General features: G+C 46.0%; 1 protein-coding gene across 3 annotated transcripts in view; it reads left to right on the top strand.

Annotated features, from left to right (window-relative positions):
- Positions 1-23,507, top strand: part of LOC135908910 (uncharacterized) — a 662,802-nt gene that overhangs the window by 147,126 nt on the left and 492,169 nt on the right. For all 3 annotated transcript variants that reach the window (XM_070535435.1, XM_070535426.1, XM_070535432.1), the window contains exon 2: positions 22,293-22,446. In XM_070535435.1, coding sequence (XP_070391536.1) covers positions 22,293-22,446 — 154 coding nt within the window. The remainder of the gene's footprint in view (positions 1-22,292; positions 22,447-23,507) is intronic.

Genomic DNA, 23,507 nt, shown 5'->3' with positions numbered 1-23,507 from the left:
GCTTCGACTCCGCGAACAAGTGTGTACTTTGCGTGCCGTATCTTGAAAGTATCTGCTGACGTCTCATACCTTTGTGTGTGCCATATCCAGCTTTTCTGGACACGTACCAACTAGCGCCCCAAGCGACCCCGGCACGAAGCTAGCGCGTTTTCAATGGAACAAGCGGGTTTTTCGCGAATAACAAAAGCTGCAGGTAGATTATCAAAAAACGCAGGTGACAGACGTGTTCTGGAAGACAATCCACACGAGCCAAATGCAGTGATCACTCTATGGCACGTAAAAATTTTGTTCCCACAGCACTTAAAGTTTTAGCAATGGAAGCCTATGGAAACGACGAAAATTTGTGCTCGATTTTTGAGGCAAGAACGATGACTGTAATAAAACTACCCTGTCTATCGTAATACGCAGTGCAGCGTATGTAGTCCGGAGACTCAGCTTTCGATTGATGCCTCTCTCGACTCTCCACATATGGCGTAAAACTGTTCCCGAAAGCGATTTTTGTAGCACTGTCGTGAAAATTGCCGTGGTATCTATAAAAACATGAGCGTACCCTTGGGTGAAGCCTCGGTAGCCGTGGCCGAGTGGTAGAATAGCGAGCACCTTTCGTCCCGCATCACGGGCGGCCGTGGTTCGATTCCGCCTTCGCAGCTTTTTTTTTTTTAAGCAGCATAGGAGCTAGTTTTTTAATCTCTCACTAGATGGCGGAATCACAAAACCCAAGATTTGCTTTCGGTTTTGGTTTTTCAGCAGGGCATTTTTTGAAAGCCGCATAGGGCTTGTAGTCTCCTACCAAATGGCATAAACACAAAACTCAAGAATTGCTTTCGGTTCTGGTTTTCCAGTGGTGCTCTTGAAATATTATGGTTTCCGGTTTTCCTTCATAAAACGTAGCAGTATCGTGTTCATTTGTTAAGTCATCGCTTTTATGAAGGTTTTATTCATTGGACAACATAACTAGAAGCTTGCGCGTGGCTTTGTGTTATGAAAAAAAAAAAACTTTCGTGCTTGTAGCGTGGAACCTGCATGAACAAGATGGCTATTCTTATTGCGTTCTTCTGGAAGGCCCGTTTTCTTCGACTTTCGGCTGTCCTTAATGGCACACACTCCGAGCGAATGACGTCCAGCTGTGTCACAATGTTACCCGGAGGCCAGTGCCATTCCTATGCAACATTCGTGTGGAACAAACGGTCTGCTAGGCTGAGTCGCTGCCCGAACGTTAATTATTTCTAAATATTCATCCAAATAAGAAATGCACCAACTAGGAGATGTGCAGCGTCTGGATTAGTAGCTACTGTTAATGTGTTCCCTACAGCCAAGTGGTATCAATCCGTAGGTGTGGCCGTAAAAAACCATTTGAATAAATGTCCTTCGTTCGGTGAATTTGCTTTTAATGCGCAGCATTCTTTGTCGAGTACCCCAGCAATTTGGTAAGAAAATCGTGCAATATCGTACCTGTAATGCCAAAAGCTTGACGCATTTCCCATATAAATATATAGGTCTTCATAAAAAGGGTTGGGGTGACCAACTTGAAATTGGAAGTGGCATCAGCATAAATTTGAGCCAAGGTGAATTTAGCTGTGATATGGGAGTGGCCCTACCTAAATTTGGGGTGAAATGGTAGTGAGCCAAGCTGAATTTGAGGCTGATATGGGGGTGGCCCAACCTAAATTTGAGGTTATATATGGGTGGGTAAGCCTAAGTTTGGGGGAATATGGGGGTGGGCCAGCCTGGATTTGGGGATGATATGGGGGTGGGAGAACCTAAATTTGAAGGTAACATGGGGAGGCGCTATCCTAACCATGGGGGTGATGTTTGGCTGGGCCAAGCTGAATTGGGGGGGGGGAGGTGTTGGGTGGACCAACCTATATTGGGGTATGATTTGCGGTGGGCCATCCTAAATTTGAGGTGATCGAGGGGTGGGCCAGCATTAGTTTGGGGATGATATGGGGGTGGGTCAACCTCGATTTGCAGGTGGTATTGGAGTGGGCCAATATAAATTTGGCGGTGTTGTGGAGGCCGGCCAATCTGTATTTGGGGGTGATATCGGGTTGGTCCTACCTAAATGTGGGGGCAATCTCGGGGTCGGTCCATCTGAACTTGGGGGCGATATGGAGATGGGCCAACCTAAATTTTGGGGTGCGTCGACTGGAATTTTGGGGGACGATTTATGGAAATTCGTGGGTGGACCAACTTGAAAATTAGGGTTGGCCCAATTGAAATTGGGGATGGGCCAACTTTTCATTGGGGATGGGCCAAAGTTTCAGGCTGGGCGACAAAAATCGGGCGTGGCCGACTTAAAATTGGGGGGTGGGCCAATTTTAATTTGAGGGTGTGCCCACTTGAAATTTGGGGGTGGGCCTATCTAATGTTTGGGGGTGGGCCAATAGAAATTTGGGGGGCCTGTTTACGAATAGTTAGACAACACCAGTGGTGTTTCTGCATCTTTTTCATCATCGCAAAGTATGTATATTAATAATTGTTACCTAATACTCCTCAAGGTGAGCCACCACTCGAGCCTTCCCAGCCCACTGGGCTGATAATGTCACAGAAGTATTCTCATCGTCATTTGCGAGCCGAACTTATCGAACAAAATCAGGCTTTCTGGATATGAATCATTTATGTCGTCAGCTGTTTATGAAAACAGTAAGGTTTTGGTGTTCATTCGCCGTGACCTCACCTACACTCATCAGCCTGTACCACCTAATGACAGTAATCAATATATATGCCTCAACGTAAGGAAAAAGAATCTGGCCTTCACTTTTGTGGGCGCCTACCTATCTCCGTCAAGTCGATTTGATTACAGAAGACTACGAGACATCCTTTCCTCAACTTCCAATCCCTGGGTCATCACTGGAGATTTCAACGCCCATCATACACTCTGGGGAAGTCCGATCATCAACGGAAGAGGCAGATCTCTGGTATCTTTCGCCTCCAGTAATGAACTTTGGCTGCTGAATGATGGAAGTCCTACGTTCTTACGTGGCTCCACGTACAGCAGCTGTCTTGACTTGGCTTTCGTCTCACGAAGCCTAGTCAGGCGTGCAGGGTGGTTTGCGGACATAGAGACGCACGGAAGCGACCATATCCCCACGTACATCAAGATCAGAGGATTGACTGCTTCCAAAATACGGGATACGATCCAAAGAGTGGACTGGCCTAAATTTCAATCTATTATAGAAGAACACTGCGACGCCAATCCATCTTTCGACCTGGAAGAGGCAATCAAGAGCGTGGTGCAAGACACTATGCGTACTCTAACATGCTCCTCGAAACTTAATGATTATGATGTGGAACTAGAACGACTTCGAGCAATCCGACGACGTGCCGAACGAAGATACCGACGTACGAAAACAATGGACGATCTACGGACCGCCAGGCGCACGCAAAAGAAGATACAGCGCCGGTTAGACAAGCTCGAATCGCAACGTTGGGCTGCCTTCTGTGAGTCGCTAGATCCACGCAAGCCTTTATCGCAACTATGGAGAACGGTGCGCGGACTGCGGACACTTCCCGTACAGCGATTCCCATTCAAGGCACTTGCCCTCTCTCAAAAGAGATCGGAGATTGACGTGGCAGAGGATTTCTGCGCCAGATTATCCGGCCAACTCACAGCTACCAACATTCCATCGCCTTCGAGCAGCTGTCCGCCACCACGTGATCACCGGTTGGATCTACCATTCTCGATCCACGAACTTAAGGCAGCATTAGCTTTGTGTAGCCGCACATCAGCGCCAGGACCTGACGGAATTTCCTACCGAGCTTTGTGTCACCTGGGGGAGCGAGCGAGAGGGGTTCTTCTTGAGGTGTACAATGAATCTTGGAGAAATGGCACGCTACCAACAACCTGGAAGACAAGTCGCCTTGTTCCACTGCTGAAGCCTGGCAAGTCGCCGTTGGAGCTCTCCTCATATCGCCCGATCGCTTTGGCGAGCTGTGTGGGCAAAGTAATGGAGAGGATGATCCTAGGACGCCTGGAGTGGTACTTGGAGTACCACAACACCTACCCAGATGCCATGGCGGGCTTCCGACGTGGTCGATCATCGATCGATAACGTCGTCGACCTGGTCACCTACATTCAACATGAGAAACGCCGTAAGCGTCTCTGCGCATCCTTATTCCTCGACGTTAAAGGGGCGTATGACAACGTTACGCATGAAGCCATCCTCTCTGCTCTCGCAGAGGTAGGAGTGGGTGGTCGCATGTTTCAATGGATACGGAGTTATCTATCCATGCGATCCTTCTTTGTAAGCACCGAGGAAGGCCATACTTCTCTACATTATAGCTACCGCGGCGTCCCCCAGGGCGGTGTACTTAGCCCCGTGTTATTTAATCTAACACTAATTGCTCTCCTTGAGCACGTGCCAACCACAGTCAGGCTATCAATGTACGCGGATGACATCTGCATATGGACATCTGCAGTAACACGCCTACAGCTGCGAGCGAGAATTCAGAAAGCCGCGACACAAACTGCTGTCTACCTCCGTAATCGAGGCCTGGAAATTTCCTCCGAGAAATGCGCACTAGTGCAATTTACGCGCAAACCCATGGCAAACTACAGTGTTACGATAAATGGCCAAGTAATACGACGGGTCCGATCGTACAAGTTCCTAGGTGTCATAATCGACAGGGACTTGTCATGGAGCCCACACATATCTTACGTGAAAAAACGGTTGACAGGCATATGCCACCTGTTCAAATTTTTCGCTGGCAAGACCTGGGGAATGTCGCCTAGTGCCATGTTACAACTGTACAGGGTGCTTTTTCTGGGATTTCTGCGATACAGCTTGCCAGCAATAATCAACACAGGCAAAACGAATCTACGCACTATACAAAGTCTTCAGGGTCAAGTGCTCCGGATCTGTCTAGGCCTGCCTCAGAGTGCTTCAACAGTGGCTACGATAGCAATCGCCAGAGACCACCTTGTCAAGACCCACATTGACATTGAAGTACTCAGGACCCATATAAGGCATCTAGCCAGGACTCCTCGTCACCATTTAGCCTCTCTACCAGCGGACAGGCCACACACATCTTTCAGCCAAACGATAACTGCATATGATGAATCATTGCCAGCTTGTTTCACTCCGGCTGCGAGACCTTCGATCCCTCCATGGTGCCTCGCTCAGCCGAAAATCAACCTCGCAATACCTGGTATCTCGAAAAAAGCTGATCTGTCATCACCAGCCCTTAGACAGCTCACGCTACTATATTTGTACGAGAACTACCGTGACTCTACTCATATTTACACTGATGGATCTGTCCTTCCAAGCAGCTCCGCGGCGGCAATCGTCATACCAGCGCAAGCTACAACAATCAAATTTAAGACGACCCACGCGACAACATCGACAGCAGCAGAGCTCGCAGCGCTATTTACTGCTCTTCATCACATTGGTGATGAACCGCCACACAAATGGACTATATTCTGTGACTCGAAGGCGGCACTGCAGTCTCTACTGTCACCTCTACGACGCGGACCACATGAACAACTAATATTCCATATTACAGAGACATTACACCATATCAGTGATGCAGGCCACGACATAACCTTTCAGTGGCTTCCAAGTCACTGCGGGATTGTCGGCAATGAACGGGCGGATCACGCTGCCCGCTCAGCCCATACTGAGGAGCGCCACGTCCCCATTCCTCTTTCTAGAACTGACGCTGCACGGAAGCTCCACCTACTTGCTCGGCAGTGCACCGCGTCGCAATGGAATGAGCCACATTTAAGAAATCCGCGACTGCACTCACTTGATCCAACATTAAGTCTTCGAGCGCCATCACAGCTTCGCCGTAGAGACGCCACGCTTTTATATCGACTTTGGTTGGGCGTTGCCTTTACTAAAGCCTATGCCTTCCGCATAGGGATGACCGACACCCCAACCTGTGACCACTGCGGCCATGAAGAATCAATTGGCCATATTTTGTGCACCTGCCCGGAGTACAGTCCACAGAGGGCATGCCTCAGCCAGGAACTAGACCAATTGGACGACCAACCGCTATCTGAAAAAAGAATTCTGCAACATCGAAAGGACCTACCGTCACAGAAGAAGGCCGTGCAAGCGCTTTTGCGCTTCTTGCGATCTACCGGCCTTTGTGAACGACTTTAACTGGAACGCCTTTTGTGTGTATGTCTCCATGTGTGCGCGTTCGTTTTTTTTTTTTTTTTTCTCTCTGTCATCTTTCTAACCCCTATCCCCCATCCCCAGTGTAGGGTAGCAAACCGGAGACTCATATCTGGTTAACCTCCCTGCCTTTCCTCTTCATTCTCTCTCTCTCTCTCTCTCATCGTGACAACTGCGACGTTCAATGCGGAGATCACATGCAGACTGAACTGACCATTTTCACACCAATGTCATTGCTAACACTACTCGCTCGTGCTAGAGGCAACACAACCTGACAACTATCATAATTCAACTTTCGCTCGCACGCTAGTCAACACACTCTCAGCGCACTATTTCGCCAATCATTGGATACAGCCTTGCTGGATGTTTTACTGTCATGTTGCGTCGTTTTTCACGCACGCCGTCTCCCGAAAAGAGAATACATTTTTGAGGTTGACGAGGCAAGCTAGTATATAACTCATACGAAGCAAATGTATAAACGGTTATAGTGATTTTTCAAAAATGAATATAAGTAAATAAGATTTCAGATGGTATTGTTTCGACCGGGCATGACAACGAGTTTTTCCCGCCTGTCACAGTGCTTTGACCGAAAACCTAATCATTTTGCTCAAACGTGTTGCCCAATACTATATGTGATATATGTAGAAAAGTGCGGTGCGTGGTCACAGCTTCAAAGCTAGTCTATTTTGTGTACGGTTGTTGATATTGTAGTAATGTGGAGTTTTCTTCTTTATAAGAGCACAAAAAGAAAAATATAACAGATGGTAGCTAAGCGCAAAGTAAATTGGAAGATCTGAAACCAGCAATTAGTTTTTAATTTGTGGATGATTGGTCTTCTCCGCCGGTAGATCACTGTCGCATTACTTCAAAGAATTTTGTTTGTGTGCAACTGCAGCAAAAACAAAAATACTACCATTTTATTGCCAGGACCTTTATGCCCTCCACACACACAAGAAGGACACCAGATAATTGGCAATATCAGTTTATAAACTGACATTGTTTTGCTAATTTCAGTGTAGCGTGGTGCCTGCGGACGGAGTATTTTCTTAGTATCAGTCCAGTGTTAGCAGTGAGAAGCAGTTCGGTATACCATTCCATGAGGGCATACTAGCCATTGTAGCGCTTTACTGTAAGACAAATTAAGTGCTAAAAACTTGGTGTGCCTTGTCGTTTCCGCAGGTCGTCCATCCATTCTGTTATGGTGACGATCAACATTGTGTCCGTCAGGCCTCCTCCTCATTTTTAGCTTCACCATCGTGAGAGTGGACAGAGAAAGGAAGCTTTCTTCACAATCAGCCCCAGCGGGATTCCACCACTCGTAACTGCTGCAATTTGCATTCAATGACTGGGCATGCTAAGCACATCCTTAGTTTCACAATGACTAGAGTACGCAGAAAAAGTAGAGCTTTGGTCACGAACCACGACAATGTCACCCATGTCAACGAACCCATGTCAATGCAGATATAAGTACGTGCAGGGGCTGAGTATGCTAACCTCTCCGCTACAACCTGCTTCCACCACCTTAGATTTTCCAGGCATACCTGCTTCTTGTTTTCATCGCAGACGCATGCAGGATAAACGCGGATAACTAAAAAATCTGAGTGCCCTTCCACTCTGTGAAGAAACATGACCTGCAAAGCTGTGTATGTGGGTCCCTTAATGGTGAACTGCACCTGCACCGTATGGCGGCCCCGCATTGCACTGTCTTCGGGATCGGCCCACGTCCGGGGAGTGCTTAACGCCTGCTTCACCTCCGCCGCGGGTCTCCCCGGCATGGCGTTAAATTCGGGATCAGCCCACATATGGGGAGCGCTGAACGCAGGCTTCACCACCGCTGCGGGTCGGGCCGGTATTACGCTACCTTCAGGATTTGGCTCTACACGCGGACGCAATAGTGGAGAAAGTAGCCCTTAAGAGGAAGCTTTAGCTCTGGTGGTCCTATCTAAATAAATGTAAAAGGAGAATTCGTTTTTCTCGACAGCCACTGCATCTAATTTGACAAGGTTTGTTGCTTTTAAAACAAGAACTTAAAATCTAGTGTCTGTTGGTTTCGAATTCTTGAATTAGGTCATCATTTGTTTATTCAAAATTGTCCAAAATTGCAAATTTTAAGAAAACGAAACAATCAAGTTTACAACTCTCTTTCGGCAAAGAAAACTGATATCAAAATTATGTACATTCCATCTAACAGCACATCTAAAGCAGACAAAATTGATATATTACGCATGAATCTCAAAAAAATTAGTACAATGGAAATACAGCTTTTCCACAACCCTTGTTCACAACGTAACGACTTCACGTAAGATATAAATCGGCATATTAGATTTGTCCGCTTTGAATTGTCCAGACCCGCCGTGGTTGTTCAGTGGCTATGGTGTTAGGCTGCTGAGCACGAGATCGCGGGATCGAATCCCGGCCACGGCGGCCGCATTTCGATGGGGGCGAAATGCGAAAACACCCGTGTACTTAGATTTAGGTGCACGTTAAAGAACCCCAGGTGGTCCAAATTTCCGGAGTCCCCCACTACGGCGTGCCTCATAATCAGAAAGTGGTTTTGGCACGTAAAACCCCATAATTGAATTGAATTGAATTTGAATTGTCTAATGGATGCTGTTTACAGAACCGCGATATCAGTTCTTGATCTGGAGTTAATGATTTGTAAACTTCGTGCTTGTGTAGTTTTCGCACTTTCGAATTGTTGAATATCTTTTACCAAAATTCAGGCCCTAAATAGAAATTTCGCTTCCAATAGTCACTAGAATTTACCTTTCCCACCCGAATCCAACAAATTTCATTAAAATCGGTCCAGGGGTTATCTAAGAAAAGCGTTTCGGCGTTTTACATCTATGTGAATAGGCCGAGTCCGAGTAGGGCCCATGTTAAAGCTTGCTCTTAACGACTTCGCTGTAAAAAAAAGAATAAAAGAATAAAAGAAAAGAAAAACGCTGCATCCATCAATATCGCTGGCTCAATTTCGTCATGATGGCACCGTCCCCAACGGCATGGCTCCGTGAGCAGCTACCAAGCTGTTCACTTTCGTTATCTTCCTTCCCTCGGCGGCCGCGCATTGTCTTGATGCCAGCGGCGCGCTAAATCTGCACCATCATTTCGTCATGCATCGCTTCTGCGACCAAGCAAGCTTTCGGCGGCACACGTACACTGCCGCATTGGCACCAAAACTTTAAACTGCTTGCTTTCGAGAAAACAACATGAATAAAAATGGAAGGCGACTATAAGGCCACGTGAATATATTCGCGGAGCCATACTATTGATGACAGCATCCCGAAAAGCTAGATGTGGTCAGGTTGGCTTTACAGGTTTGGAAGGAATGACTGACGGTCTAGCTGCTTCATTATCACATAAACAGCGCTTGAAGTTGTTAGCGCAGTTTGTGTGTGGTTCCTCCTTTGAGTCCCGTCGTGAACTGCTGTTCTTTCTGTGGCTTTACAGATGTTCCTTTTCTGCGTCAGTTACGCCTTCCAAGAGTGTTTACTTGGAAAATTTTTGTTTGCATGGCTTTACAGAAGCATGTTTAGTCGAAAGTTTTTCGATTGGCTGCATAATCTCAAGGACGGGCTCCAAACTTCTCATTTTCTTTAGCCACGTAAGAACAACCATTACTAAATATTTAATTAACGTAGCTTCGTTAATTACGCAAACAACTTCTCAACTTACTCCGCATCTAGAGGTTACCAATCTGAACACTCGAATTATAAAATGATGTCACCAATACTTGCATTGGTTTAATAGTTTTCATTGGTACAGTTAAAGGCAGCCGGTACATTGGTGGTGCTGTAGGCTTCTTATAAAGTGTGAAAGCTTGGCCGGCTTTTCTTGGCACAAATCAACTTCATGAGCTTAAGCACACGGCCCAACCTTGCACTTCTGTCTTTACAACCTATTGTCATACATTATACAAGAAGCACTTCGGCGCTACGGTACATCCCACAAGGCGTTCGAGAACATTGTGTGCGCTCCCGATTAGGTTTCTGAGCGTTGGTGGCACCAGGCTCGGTTTCCTGGCATCATAAGGAAAAAAGACAGCTTCCCGGAGGAAAGCATATGGCACACTTTCAGTACTTTGTAACATACGGATCAGCACGGATATGTACGTTAGAACGAAAAGTACTGAAATATTAAGGTGAGGGTTTCGCCGGATGTATTTTAGCTGTCTAATAATAAGATCTAAAGAAAAAAATACTGTGATCTTGTAGAACTTGCCCAGGGTAGAACTTACCCCTGGACTACAGGGCTACATTGAGCCACATTATGCTGGTTTGATAAATACCAGTTATTGGAATGTGGTTCGCTCTTGAATTTCCTGTATGTCGGCGCCGCTGTGCAGTGTTGGGTGCTCTTTTTAAACCACAAGCACTATGTTTCAGCTAATACTGAAAGCAAATGCATCCTTTTTTTAGGGGGGGGGGGGGGGGAGGGGCTTTTTTTAGCGTCTAACCACAGTTCCAAAGTTATCATGTTAGTTGAAGATGCGCCTGCATGTGTTTTTAATATCCAGTATGTTGTCACGGATTCAATAGGGAAAGAGCGTTATCTTATCAGATTGCTCGCGTGAAGCGAATACTGACGTACATTGTCCATCACATTGGACGACCCGAGAATGCGCCGCATTGTACGAGCATTCCAATCTGACGAACCGACGCCTTGATCCGTAGATCGGAATCAGAGGAAGCACTTTGCGCGCAGCCATCGTTATGTTTGAGTGTTATTTTCTTTTCCAGCGCAAGCTTGTATTATATTGAGTAACATTTGTGACTGACTATTTTGGAAATGTTTTGCTTTTGACATTACTACAACGTGAGAGTATAGAGGTGCTCCATCTTCATCGAGTGAATACTGGGAAACAGACTAGGCCTTTTCTTGCGTCTGCGTTTAAAATTTACCGCACCAATTTATTTTTCAATAATTACTTTTTAATTTAGGGGGCTGTAAAGCACAGCAACCTTTTATTAACAGGATGTTTTAATAACACAGAAAATTTAAATGCTTATTAGTCGGCTTTCACCTCATGGTAAGGCATTTCAATAAAGAAATTATTATGATAATTAAATGTCTATCCATTTGACAACGTTTCATCTGAGTTCCCCTTTGCAAGGTGATACAGACTTGCAGGTTGTTCGTATCGGGGACCCCCGACATATGTACAATCGCCAAACAAAGGGTTATTCTGAATGTTTCATTTCAGGAAGGCCTGTTACCCTCCCGTCTTTCATTCCCGTTCGCAAACACGCATAAGATGAAAGTGCTGCGTGAAGAGCGTCGTTAGTCCAAGCCAACGAGCTACCGTGACCCGCCTTGCCTATATCGCTGTCATTGAGGCTTAGAAAAAAAATATATTTTAAATCGACGCATCACGAATCTAAAAAGAGCTGCCCGCGACCAGCCCAGCTAGCTTTCTTTCATTTTGTGCTTCGTCGTAGCGGCTAATAGCAGCTCACGAAGCAGAGTACTGAGTGTGGATATGGCAAAGAAGGTTTTCTGTATACTGTCTCGTCACCCACTGAAAATTGCCCGCCATGCTACTGGTCATTCCTACAAAATTGTATATATACCCGCCGTGGTTGCTCAGTGGCTATGGTGTTGGGCTGCTGAGCACGAGGCCGCGGGATCGAATCCCGGCCACGGCGGCCGCATTTCGATGGGGGCGAAATGCGAAAACACCCGTGTGCTTAGATTTAGGTGCACGTTAAAGAACCCCAGGTGGTCAAAATTTCCGGAGTCCTCCACTACGGCGTGCCTCATAATCAGAAAGTGGTTTTGGCACGTAAAACCCCAAATATTATTATATTATAAAATTGTATATGTGACGCCCAGCTATTTGTAACACACAGCAACTTTGTTTTGCGATGGGTGAGTCCAGGTGAGGCACAGGGTGGTTATAGAGCTAAAGACACGCTATTTTCTGCAGTAACTTAGGAATGCATGAATGAATGCCTTCATTTATTGAGAAAAAGGAGGAGCAAGCATCAGTGGAAGCACGTCTCAGCAGATTGGGAAAGAAGCGGCGGACAAAGAGGAAAAGCTGGGGCCCGGGTGGCAGGCGAAGAAGTTAATGAACAAACATTTTAGAACCGCGTTTTTTGCCATACATACGCTCAACACAAGCACCATTGCAGCATGTTACGATACGCGTCCCTTCAACACAGAGACGCGAACGCAAACATAAGAACGCATTAGAAGGCAGGGTCTTGGGCCTCGTGCCAAACATATCCAAGCCAACAATATGTTAACAATCATGCCGTCGTTTCTATGCAAAGAGGTTGTGTATTTAAACTTCAGGAGTGACAGTCCAATCCGCCACCTACGGGAGCGTGAAGCCGCCGGGGGCGACATTGTTAGAGGAAAAGGAGCGCAGCCACCGTACGTGGCTGCGATATACGCGCGATGCAACCTGTGCTTGCGGTTCTGCGATAAAAGAATAAAATGAAACCCCTTTAGGAAGTATATCAGTCCAGCATTGTGTGTCACTGTTGTCAAAAAAAAAAAGAATGTCATGGTGGTGGGTGCCTTGTGTTCTGTGTACAATATGTTGCGAGAACTGAAAAACAGTCGTTTCCTGTTTTCTTCATTCAGTAACCTGCCGCGTGCATCGGCACTGTGATGCCCTTTCGTCGATACGTGGTGCCGGGCCGTATTGGCAAAACATGACCTTGAAATATAGTATCCTTATGCCATTTCTTTAAAAAATCGCTATTTGTGTTAATGAGCGTTTTTGATTTAAACCTAGAAAACAAGAAAAATATTCAACGGTAGGTCTCATTTTTGTCCGGCGTTTCAGTTCTAGCTGAAAAGAGTTGGTGAAAGCAAATTTACAATAAAGCTAAGGCGACCCACCATCTGCACGAAGCCGCAAGCCTACATGCGCTCCAATGACGGTAACCTGCCAAAGTTAAAGTCATGCGTCACTGGCGGCTCAAGCAATCTTTACTTTTTTTTTCGTTTCTGCATCCGTTCTTCCTGCGTCTGCGGCAAAAACGAGAAGTGGGAAGGCAGATAAACGGAAATTGGGGGAGGCAGGTGGTAACGTAATGGTTAGAGTGCCCATATCCGACATGCAAGATTCTGCATTTGGGAGATGTGCTCAAATCCCGGTGGTTTGTTTGGGAAGACAGCTTTCTGTGCACTCTGGTGACTGCGACGCTCAGAATTAGGCGGCAGCCTGACGATAACGGTCGCCGTCAACGTAACAGAATAAGCGGGCGTGCAAGGTCCCACTTAAAGCCGAAAGTACATTCAGAGGAGATACGCTATACTCTTGTCGGCAAAAAAAAAAATGTGATGAGTAACGAGCGGTGTTGTTGAGCGACGCTGTAGACCGATAATGTCACCATAGACAGGACCATGCTCCAATCCCGGTGCTCAGCGGAAATATACGTCGACAGCATTTCAACTAGCGTGTTATTGATACTTCATTAAGGTTGTTGCGTGTTTGTGTTGTGTCTTGCAGGAGCGAGTAGTATAGGAGATGACATTGGAGAGAAGGCGGTGAGCGAAGTCCGCGAAAAGTAATTGAGGATAGCCATATTGAACGTCGAAGCCGTGTTGAAGAAAGCCTGCGACTTCTGTTGCTCAGCCGACAGAAAGGCTTGAGTGGTAGCATACCGCTGGGCGTATTTGGTAACCACAGCGATAGACACACACTTTGCGGAAGTAAACAGATTAAAGGCACGTAGTGAGTTGGTCGCCCTTTTCAAGCTCTGGTATAGCTTGAAAAATGAAGGTGGAGAAATATGACGCACCAAATAGTATAGGCCAATCCAAATGATTCAGCGTGGTCGTACTTGCGCGACATGTCATGGTGGCCTGCCACCAGGATACCATGAAGTTGCAGCGATGACAGTTTTCATTGGGTACTTGAGAATAAAAACAAGCACATCAGAGACGTCCGAGGGATGTTTCTACGGTATAAGAACACATCGACTTCGCCCCCCCCCCCCCCCCCCCAAATAACTAAATCACGAATATAAGCTTACAAAAAGGGACATCGTAAGATCGAGTACTAGGGCGCTTGTTGATCTTGTTCAGGATGACGTCAGGGTTTCATTCAGCGTTTATTTCTGAGAAAATTAGTAGGAGTTACGTTTATCTGCATCACAATGGCGGGCATAATCAGGCAAACATTGACAGCATTTCATTAGAGGGTGCCTGACTGCTCTGTGGAAATTTCGTTTAACAATGACAACAAACACAGAAAGCTTTGCTTACACCGATTCGCACATACGTGGGATACGCATAATTTTGTGACTATCAATTTAGATGCTTCAGAATGGCGCTCATTAGCCCAACATTTCCATCCACAGTGAGCAAAACCGGCTGTCGTATCCACAGTAAAATTGGTTTAAATGGCTTTAATCCCATGGACATATCGTCGCCAACTTCCGTGGGAATGGAGTCGTCAAAATTAAATACAGGTGACAGGGCAATCAGGAGCTTGATGAACGGCAAGAAGGCGGAAGCTTGCACAAGACCTCAGGGATATAAAATGACTTTTTGAGCAGCTTGGTCAGGGGGACATGCAATGGTTTCCACGTCTATTAAAAATTCTCCAAAATATTAACAGAGGCCGACAAAAATGCGCGAATTTTGGGAAAGGTGGAACCGCTGGAAATTTCACGACAGCCTTAGCCTAAATATAAAAGATGACTTAAAAATAAGAAACCATAACGTTGAGAGGGGGGCCAAATTCTGGCACAAATAAATCGGCTGTTGGAGCAGTTCAGCTGAAACGCAATGGTGCGAAATAAGGCGAGAATGTCGGCAAGTGTTGAAGAAAGGTCAAGTAGGTCCTGTGGCCGACGCCAGCGCTCGGCAGCTGTCAAACGACTGCACGTATTAGCGAGATGCCTGGTCGTCAGTAATTACAGTATGATTCGGGTCTGAAATATTGGACGCGGACTCCATCACATTGAATACAATGCATTCTTGGACAGATGGTACCCGTTCTCTCGCAATGAGGATGGGAACAAATTGTCTCACGTGCCGGCTGTCACCTTCCTCCTACTGCCAACATTCCTTTCCCTCCGTAGTTGCTTAGCTTTTATTGGGTTCGGCTGCTAATCACGAGGTCTCAGGATCGAATCCCGACCACGGCAGCCGTATTTCAATGGGTGTGAAATGCGAAAACCCGCATACTTAGGGTTAGGTACACGTTAAAAATCCCAAGTGGTCTAAATTATTCCCGAATCATCCACTACGGCGTGCCTCATAATGAAATCGTGGTTTTGACAAGTAAATCCTCATAATGCGTTATGTAACATTCGTTAAGGATGTCCTGGGCAGTCGCGCAACTCTTGAATACAATTAAGTGTCAGGAGTTGCGCGCGAGATCTTTGGATATGTCATCATCATCATCATCATCATCAGCCTGGTTACGCCCACTGCAGGGCAAAGACCTCTCCCATACTTCTCCAACAACCCGGTCATCTACTAATTGTGGCCCTGTCGTCCCTGCAAACTTCTTAATCTCATCCGCCCACCTAACTTTCTGCCACCCCCTGCTACGCTTCCCTTCCCTTGGAATCCAGTCCGTGTATAATAGCTGTGTCTTACCAGTACTCACCTACGGGGCAGAAACTTGGAGGCTTACGAAAAGGATTCTACTTAAATTATGGACGAGGCAACGAGATATTGAAAGAAGAATGATGGGTGTAACGTTAAGGCATAAGAAAAGAGCAGATTGGGTGAGGGAACAAACGCGAGTTAATGGCATCTTAGTTGAAATCAAGAAAAAGAAATTGGCATGGGCAGGACATGTAATGAGGAGGGAAGATAACCAATGGTCATTAAGAGTTGAATATGTGGATAGCCTTTATGGCGTTCGATAGCTGCTAGTCTACATTGCGGCTATATAATAAAGGCGGAACGGCAACATGGTAGCGAATGTGGAGAACATACAAATCCCGCATATATTACTGCACAATAATTTTAAATAGCGTTCTTGCCTCACGCACGTGGATAACCACCATAGGAGACTACTTTGGAAGCAAGTACTGTATATGTCGTACCCAAGGGTGTACCTGGCCTGGTGGCCAGCAAATGTGACGTAATATTGCGAGCAGCTTGGGCCATAGCATGCTAACCGATGACGACATGAAGTGACTAGCGAAAGAGTGGACAGGGTACACTAAAGACGCTACAAGGACAAGCGCCCAGTTGGAAGTTTGCGCTTATCCTTGTCGCCTCTTTAGTGTCCCGTGTCCACTCTTGCGCTAGTCACTTGAGCATGAAATACCAACTAGCCCCCTCTCACACCCTGCGACGACACAGGGACAGTTTGCTCAACTCTTGTTTCGTGACTTTTGTGTCAAGGTGAAAAACCAACATATCCATGTATATGTCTTAATACTTAAGCACATCTAGATTTGCAGCTTCGGCGATAGCCCATGAGTGCGCATTGCAAAGTCGCGAGTGAAATAATTGTGTGCACCTTAACGAATTCGATAAGTGAAAATCAAAATCCATCCACGACGGCGTCTCTAGTAGGAGCTGTGCGATGCTCCGACGTTAACAATGTATGCCGATTGAAGAAAGGCTGCCCCGAAGTGCTTCTGACGGTTAGGCTAGCTTCTTTACTCCGTAGAATGAAAAAAAAAAGAAAAAGACAAGGAAAAGAGAAGAAAAATAAAGAACCGAATCAAAAGCCCAGAATCAACAATTGCTCGTCGCGAGTAAACGTTGGATGACGAGTAATTTCCAGGCGACGAGCGAATACGCTTGATCAAGAACACTGATAACGCCGGCGGGACAAGCATTGTGGCGAAGTTCAATGCGCAGGGATAGCTTTTAGTTTTTTATTTTTGTTTGGTTGACGTCATCACGCGTCACCGCGGGAAGTTTGAAAAGTTGAAGGTGAGTACGCCACGTGGTGGCATTCACGCGAACTAAGCCCTTGTGTCCAGAAAAGCTGGATACTGTGTTCTCGGCGCTCTTGCGTTAAAGCGATAGGCCGCATGAAGGTCACTTCTCTCGCTACTGCTGCCGTGCGTGCTCACACTGGCGTCTAGCGTTTTGCAGTAAGTTTCCGCGGTCATCGAGTGAGATGTGTTCATGTTTGCTTGTGCGCGCTGACATCATGCTTGTTACTTCAGTTAGTAAGCTAATGTTTAGAAGTTTACAAAGCCGATAACACTACTATCCTTACTTCTTATAGGTATATACTAATTTGCTATCGCAATCGATGCTTCACCTTTTGCGAGAAACTACTACTTTTTTTTTGTTTTGGTTAGCAGGCTCTTACGAGGCTAGAGAAGTCCCATATCGCATGCAAAAAGTGCCTGATAGAGGCAGAAAAGAACTGGCATTAAGATAAATCTTTTAAGGCTTCCACACGTATTTTGAAAGAAATTGCTAGCAGGTTCGATTCGGCTATCTGAATTCACAGCTATCTTTCAGTCAGAATTATTGGCAACTGTTTTAGCTACGGGAAAGTTACCATCATCTCTGTCATCCGCCACAATTTTAGTTCATTGTCTATTTGTCTGTTCTTCATTAACCACGTACAACCTGTCAAATTCATTGGAAGCAATATATTCTCTCATCCCAAGACATTTGTGCATTGTTCGATTAGTGTCGGTGCCAGGCCACGAAAGTTTAGCCTTAAATTAACATGCTGGTGCACTCGCAGTAGCATCGCACGATGGTCCTGTAATTCCCATGTTACCGACGTCATTTTAATCACTGCGGCGTGATTCAGAAACTATGCTACTACATATAACTTCGTCAAACCATCGTTCTCAAAGCCGGATTTTCCATATCTCAGTTTTTCTTTCAACAACATATGGTACGCCGATCAAAAACTTGAAGTACCGACTACGAGACTGCGGTGCCGAGTCCTCCCCTCCCCACCCCCCCACTGAACGTACACCTCCACATGACTGTTGTGGCTATATCACCTTTGTGCCCCCGTGCAATGAGAGTGAATCTATGTAAGATTTGTTTTTGACATGTCGGCGGTTCATGGTTCAAAGGAAAGGAATTTTTAAAGAAATCATTCCAGTACCTTGGCTCGGATTTTTTTCTTTCAGTAATAATTTCCTTTGGGGTTACCGTACTGTGATATAGCCACAAGAACTCTTGCAAAGGCATCTGCAACTTTTGGCATGAGAAAAAAAGAAGTGCATGCTAAAACGGTTCTTTTTACTTCTTATGCTCACATAAACTTTACTGCAATATTTAGATACCTTAGCATTCACATCTGTACTAGTAGAGACATTTACAAAATTCTTAATTCACCTTACCTCGTTTTCCTCAAAAACAAAATCATAATAACAGTCTTTTCACCGCCCGATTGATGGCCGATCTCCCAGAGTGGATAGCTTCATTTAACTAAGGATCAAGAACAAGAACCAGTTGACGACAGAAGGTCGGAGATCTCTGCTTTGTCTTTGACTCATTTGATTGACGAACTGTGGCGGCACCGGCGTTCTTGTGGGTTTTGTTCTATGAAAAACTTCGCCTGCCCATTGTGAGCTTCGTTTATCAGGCAGTAGACAAACGAGTACAGATGAAAGCTGTCGTTGCCAGAGCTTCATTCTTTGTCTTAAAGAATAAGTTATGAGTTTCTTTCAGTGGACCAAATTTTCCTTCGAATAAGGCAGAGAAAGGATGGTGAATTCCTTAAACGACACTTCACCAGTTTTGGCCATATTGAGCTAACAAGCACAATGAACACAATGCGCGCTAACGATCGTGTCTGTTAAATATTACATCCTTACGTGCTGCTGCGCACAAAGACAGTCTATGTCCAACGCAATCAAGAAACTATATCGTTTTCTGAGGGAACAGACAATACCAGAACACCGCGCCTACCGATCATATGTACAGAAAGCAAGGAAGGCACTTTTGTGCTTTCTGAGAACGTCTGGCTTGTGCCAGCGCCTTTGACCCTGTAGTGCTGTCCGCGCATGTTCTCTACCCCCATTTATCTCTTTCTCTCCCTTCTCCCTTTCGCCAGCGCAGGGTAGCCAGCCGGACTCTTGAATAGTTGACATCCCTGCCTTCCTTTTATCTCGTTTTATCTTTCTTTATCTCTCTCTCTCTCTCTACGGGCTGCGGAAAGAGCTCTAATTTCAAACCAAGCGCCATTTGCGCTTTTGATAGCGGGCGCGGTGCTTCCCGCCGAAAACGTCCCTTGAGTCGCACGAGCATGCCTACGTACATGGCAGTGCTGTGACGTCATTCACAGTCACACGTAACTTCGATAATTATTCAAGACAACATCAGTTATCTATTTAATCTGTTGCTTCAATAGATTAATTAAGGTTTAGAAAAAGAACAAAACATACAAACCAAAGGTCTGCATGTTTTTGTTTTTCTTTTAACTTAGTAAGGGAGACGTACTTCCGTTTCTTCGATTTGTTCCCACTAGTGTATCACGCGCGCAGCGAACGAAACTATATCATTTTCTGCCGTCTTCCAGCACCACGATCATACTCTTTCATCCTCTCACGTATGCCTCAGTTCTCGTGATTGTGGCAATGACTTATACCGCTAATCAGGTATCCACGTGCAGAGCGCGCAAAATCGTGTGCTGCGCGAAACGAGACAAATGCAACTGAACACGCACGATACTGTCACCGGAAGTGCGCCACTCAGCAAAAACGCGAGCGAGCAGGGAAAAAAATGAAAAACCTGTGCGGGGCCTTTGACGAATTCGCTACGCCGATCCTCCGACTCCCGTATGGAAGAACGCAGAGAAGGAATTTCGCTTTCGGGGGCTGGAAGTGGTAGACGAAGAGAATCTGTGTTGGCGGTGACGTTCGCTTCCTGAAATCATGGGTCACGGCACCTCAAATATTTCTCCCTCTGCTATAAATGAACTATTCCGAAAAATTCTAGCCGTAGAACACTTCTTAGAGGGCACGTAACAACTTTCAGCGTATAAACTATGCGGCCTGTTGAAGGGCCCTTTAAATACAGAACGCGTGCTTATGAAATATGATTTATTCTTACCGTTCTGTATAGTTCGTCGATATATTCTGCTTTTGTGCACGCTGCTTTAGCGAAATGTGTTGACCGAAGCTCGCAGTGTCAGTATTCATTTTATGAAAAGCGATAACATTGCTCTGCAAAGGCGAGTAGTAGCAGCAGTAGCAGTAAAGTTTATTTGTGAAATATTTGTGAAAGACGCTTTATGCTATGAACTATAGGAGCCATCAACTGCAGTTAACTGCACTTAACTCTAGCTAACGAAACAGACACAGTTTCACTCGGAAGACAAAGCATCCATTGCTTTGTCTTCCGAGACAGCCATACGAAGTTAGGATAGTAGTTTTATCGGCCATATGAACTTGGAAACATTCGCTTACTAACTGAATTAACAAGCATGGTTTTAGTGCGTACAAGCAAACATTAACACATCACACTCGTTGAGCGCGGACACTCGCTGTCAAAGCGCTGGTGTGAGCAAGCGCGGCAGCAGTAGCGAGCGAAGTGACCTTCGTGACGTCTATTGCTTCAATGCAAAAGTGGATAGAACACAGCGCGCACAAAGGTACGAGCTGTCGGCAGATCCCTTTCAAGATAGGGCACACGCGAGCGCGCGCGGATCTTGCAAAGTACGCACGTTTTGGCGGAGTGGAAGCCGCCCCCCACTTCCTCCCGCGCTGCATCCCCACTTTCCTCCATACATGGCACGCGAGATTAAGCCGCGATCATCAGTTCCCCTTGCACCTGCTGGGGAAATGCGCAGTTGCTGCTGGAGCGCAATGCTTCCCCACTACCCCTTCGCCTCCCCCCCCCCCCCCCCAGGCCTTTCACGCGACGGAAGACGGCGCGTTTGCTATCCGCTTTCTCCCTCGCGGGCGATGGTCAGCTGCCCTCGCATGCTTTCACTCGCACAGACAGCATATGACGCGTGGCGGCGGTGTTATCACCCTTGGCTTTTATACGGAACATCACGGTGATGGTGACGACGGCAAAAATGCGCCTGGAGTCTATATAATTGCTATCGCAATTACCCGCAATTTCTTTATAACTTACCAAAATACGCGAGGGTGTTTCGTTTTAGTCACACCTCAGGTGTAAATCTGTGAACTGAGCTTTTAACATATTAAAAAAAAAACTTCTGGGTTAAAGTGGTAGTAATGCTTTAAAGAAAGCATGTCGAGCACAGCGACAGAGCTACATGAATTAGGTTGGTGCCTTGGAGCTGATTGGTTTAATCAAAATAAGTCAAGGGTATTTTAGCGTGATAGCAAACGCACGGAGGCCCATGTGTTCTTCCATCGTCGCCGCCGTGCTATCGCAAATAAATTCGAAGTGCAAGGAGAATGAGCGCGTCCCGAGTTGTCCCATTTGCAGGTCAGCGGGCATGCATGAAAGGTGGAGCCGAGATGCTTGATGGCTTTATGAGCGCTTTCTTCGCGGAGCCCTAGTGCTTGAGGTCGCGTAATCTGAGTTTTGGAGACGCGGCTTAGCTGAAATGATGAAGCGAGTGGCAACACGAAGCGCTCGCTTTGGTGCGACCACACGCACTTCCTGCTGCGTGCATTCATCACGCCAGCGTTGTGACAGCGAATGCTCGTGGTCATCAAGGGACATATGTTCATGTTTGTCGGAGCGCACGTGGCAACATGCGTGTTTAGTTAGCAAGCGAATGTTTGTTGCTATTTATACTGCCTAGAGGACCATGAGTCTAAATGCATCTGTCTAATGCTTTCGTATAGTTCTAAATGCTTCACCTTTTAGCGCAGTAGCATTAAGGGCCCCGTGCCGAAGAAATTCCGGCGTCGGCGCCCCATATCCAGCATCGACCGTCATTTCGGCAAAAATCATTCCGAACCATGCAAACCCAACCGCGCAGACGCTCCGTGTAGCAGAAGGAAGTTACTGAAGTAATTGAATTTCCCAAAGTGGAATACATCAGAAAAGTGTAAATAAATTATCGGGTTTTACCTGCCAGAACCACTTTCTGATTATAAGGCACGCCCTAGTGCAGGACTCCGGAAATTTCGACCGCCTGAGGACCCTTAACGTGCACCTAAATTTAAGTACACGGGTGTTTTCGCATTTCGACCCCATCGACATACGAGAAGAAAAATCGTAAAGTATGACTTACACACAACCTACTGACATGAGAGCTCCAGACTGTAATTTAAATATACGAGAAAACATAATTCTGTCACGCGGAAACTCAAATACAAACCCCTTTTACAGTGTTTCTACCGTTCATGGGCCGGCCACGGCGTCCGAGAACTCGGAGTCCATGGAGCCGCGCGTCCGGTCCCTTGCGATACCTCCAGATGACGCTCGCCTTAATCACATCGGGGTCGATGCAATAGGCCGCATTTCTACCAGAAAGCTCGCCTTTGTGAGTAGAGTTCACCACCAGCGTTTCCTAGTAAACATTATGGTTACATAAGCTGCTGTTGTTGGGAAGAGTGAGAAGCAGTCAGGAATGTTTGAATGACATCGCAATCTACTCTTAAAGGCGAAGATTAAGGGTCCTCTATTTTTTTTCTCTGACATTTTCTTACCATGAATACGTCTCGTGGAACTGGTCGTGAAATACGTCCCGCGAAACTCGAACTATAGACTAGTAGCCATAGCACAAACAGGAACAGTTAACAAGAAAATGAAGTGGTGTTTATCCTGTCCATGTTCGTAAAATACTTTATTGCGTAGAGAAAAGGAGCAGCAAAGAAAAGAGGACAGGTGACGAGACAACAGAAATAGACACTGCGATATGCTGCTAGAGAAAACCAAAAAGTGACTGTCGCAGAAGCTCTGCCATCAATCTTAACATGCCCTCGTAGTAGTTATGACAAAGTTTGCAGCAGTAAATCGATTGCCATATTACTGTCAAAAGCACTCCCAACCAAAGCCGCGTCTGAAGAAAAAAAAAAAGAACAGTTTGAAAAATGAAGTGAGACATTTTCATAGCAGGTAAGTCTATCACGCTAACGTTTCCTTCTTTTTTTTCCTTTTTTAACAGAAGAGAGCCCTTTGAATGATATTACTACAAACACTTCAGAGAAGCAATATATTGAAATGATTAAAGTTGCATTTGGGGAAGACACTGCGCGTGTGGTTTCTTATAGTGACTTTTCTTCCGACATTTCTACAAGATGAGTGATGCTTGCGTCGGCACTGTAAACGCCGTTCTCTCTAGTCAAGAATAAACGCAAGTAAGCCAAAACGAGCAGTAAAAAAAGCCCACTAGAAGTATGCGGATGGTAGCGCAAGTCTTTCCAAGGGGACGGGTGAAAACACTGCTGGCATCTCACGGGCCCGAAACAGTCCCACTGGCCACTGAAAGCTCATTCATTACGAGATGAGGATTTAGATGGACTTTGCAAGAGCGCATACTAGAGGTTCTTTCATTAGACCCAATAACCGCCTGAAGTCGGCTGCTTTCGTTTTAAGGGTACC

Source organism: Dermacentor albipictus, chromosome 1, assembly GCF_038994185.2.
Source record: "Dermacentor albipictus isolate Rhodes 1998 colony chromosome 1, USDA_Dalb.pri_finalv2, whole genome shotgun sequence".
Taxonomy (NCBI): Eukaryota; Metazoa; Arthropoda; class Arachnida; order Ixodida; family Ixodidae; genus Dermacentor; species Dermacentor albipictus.
The sequence above is the reverse complement of the archived record's forward strand: the minus strand, read 5'-3'. Positions and strand labels throughout refer to the sequence as shown.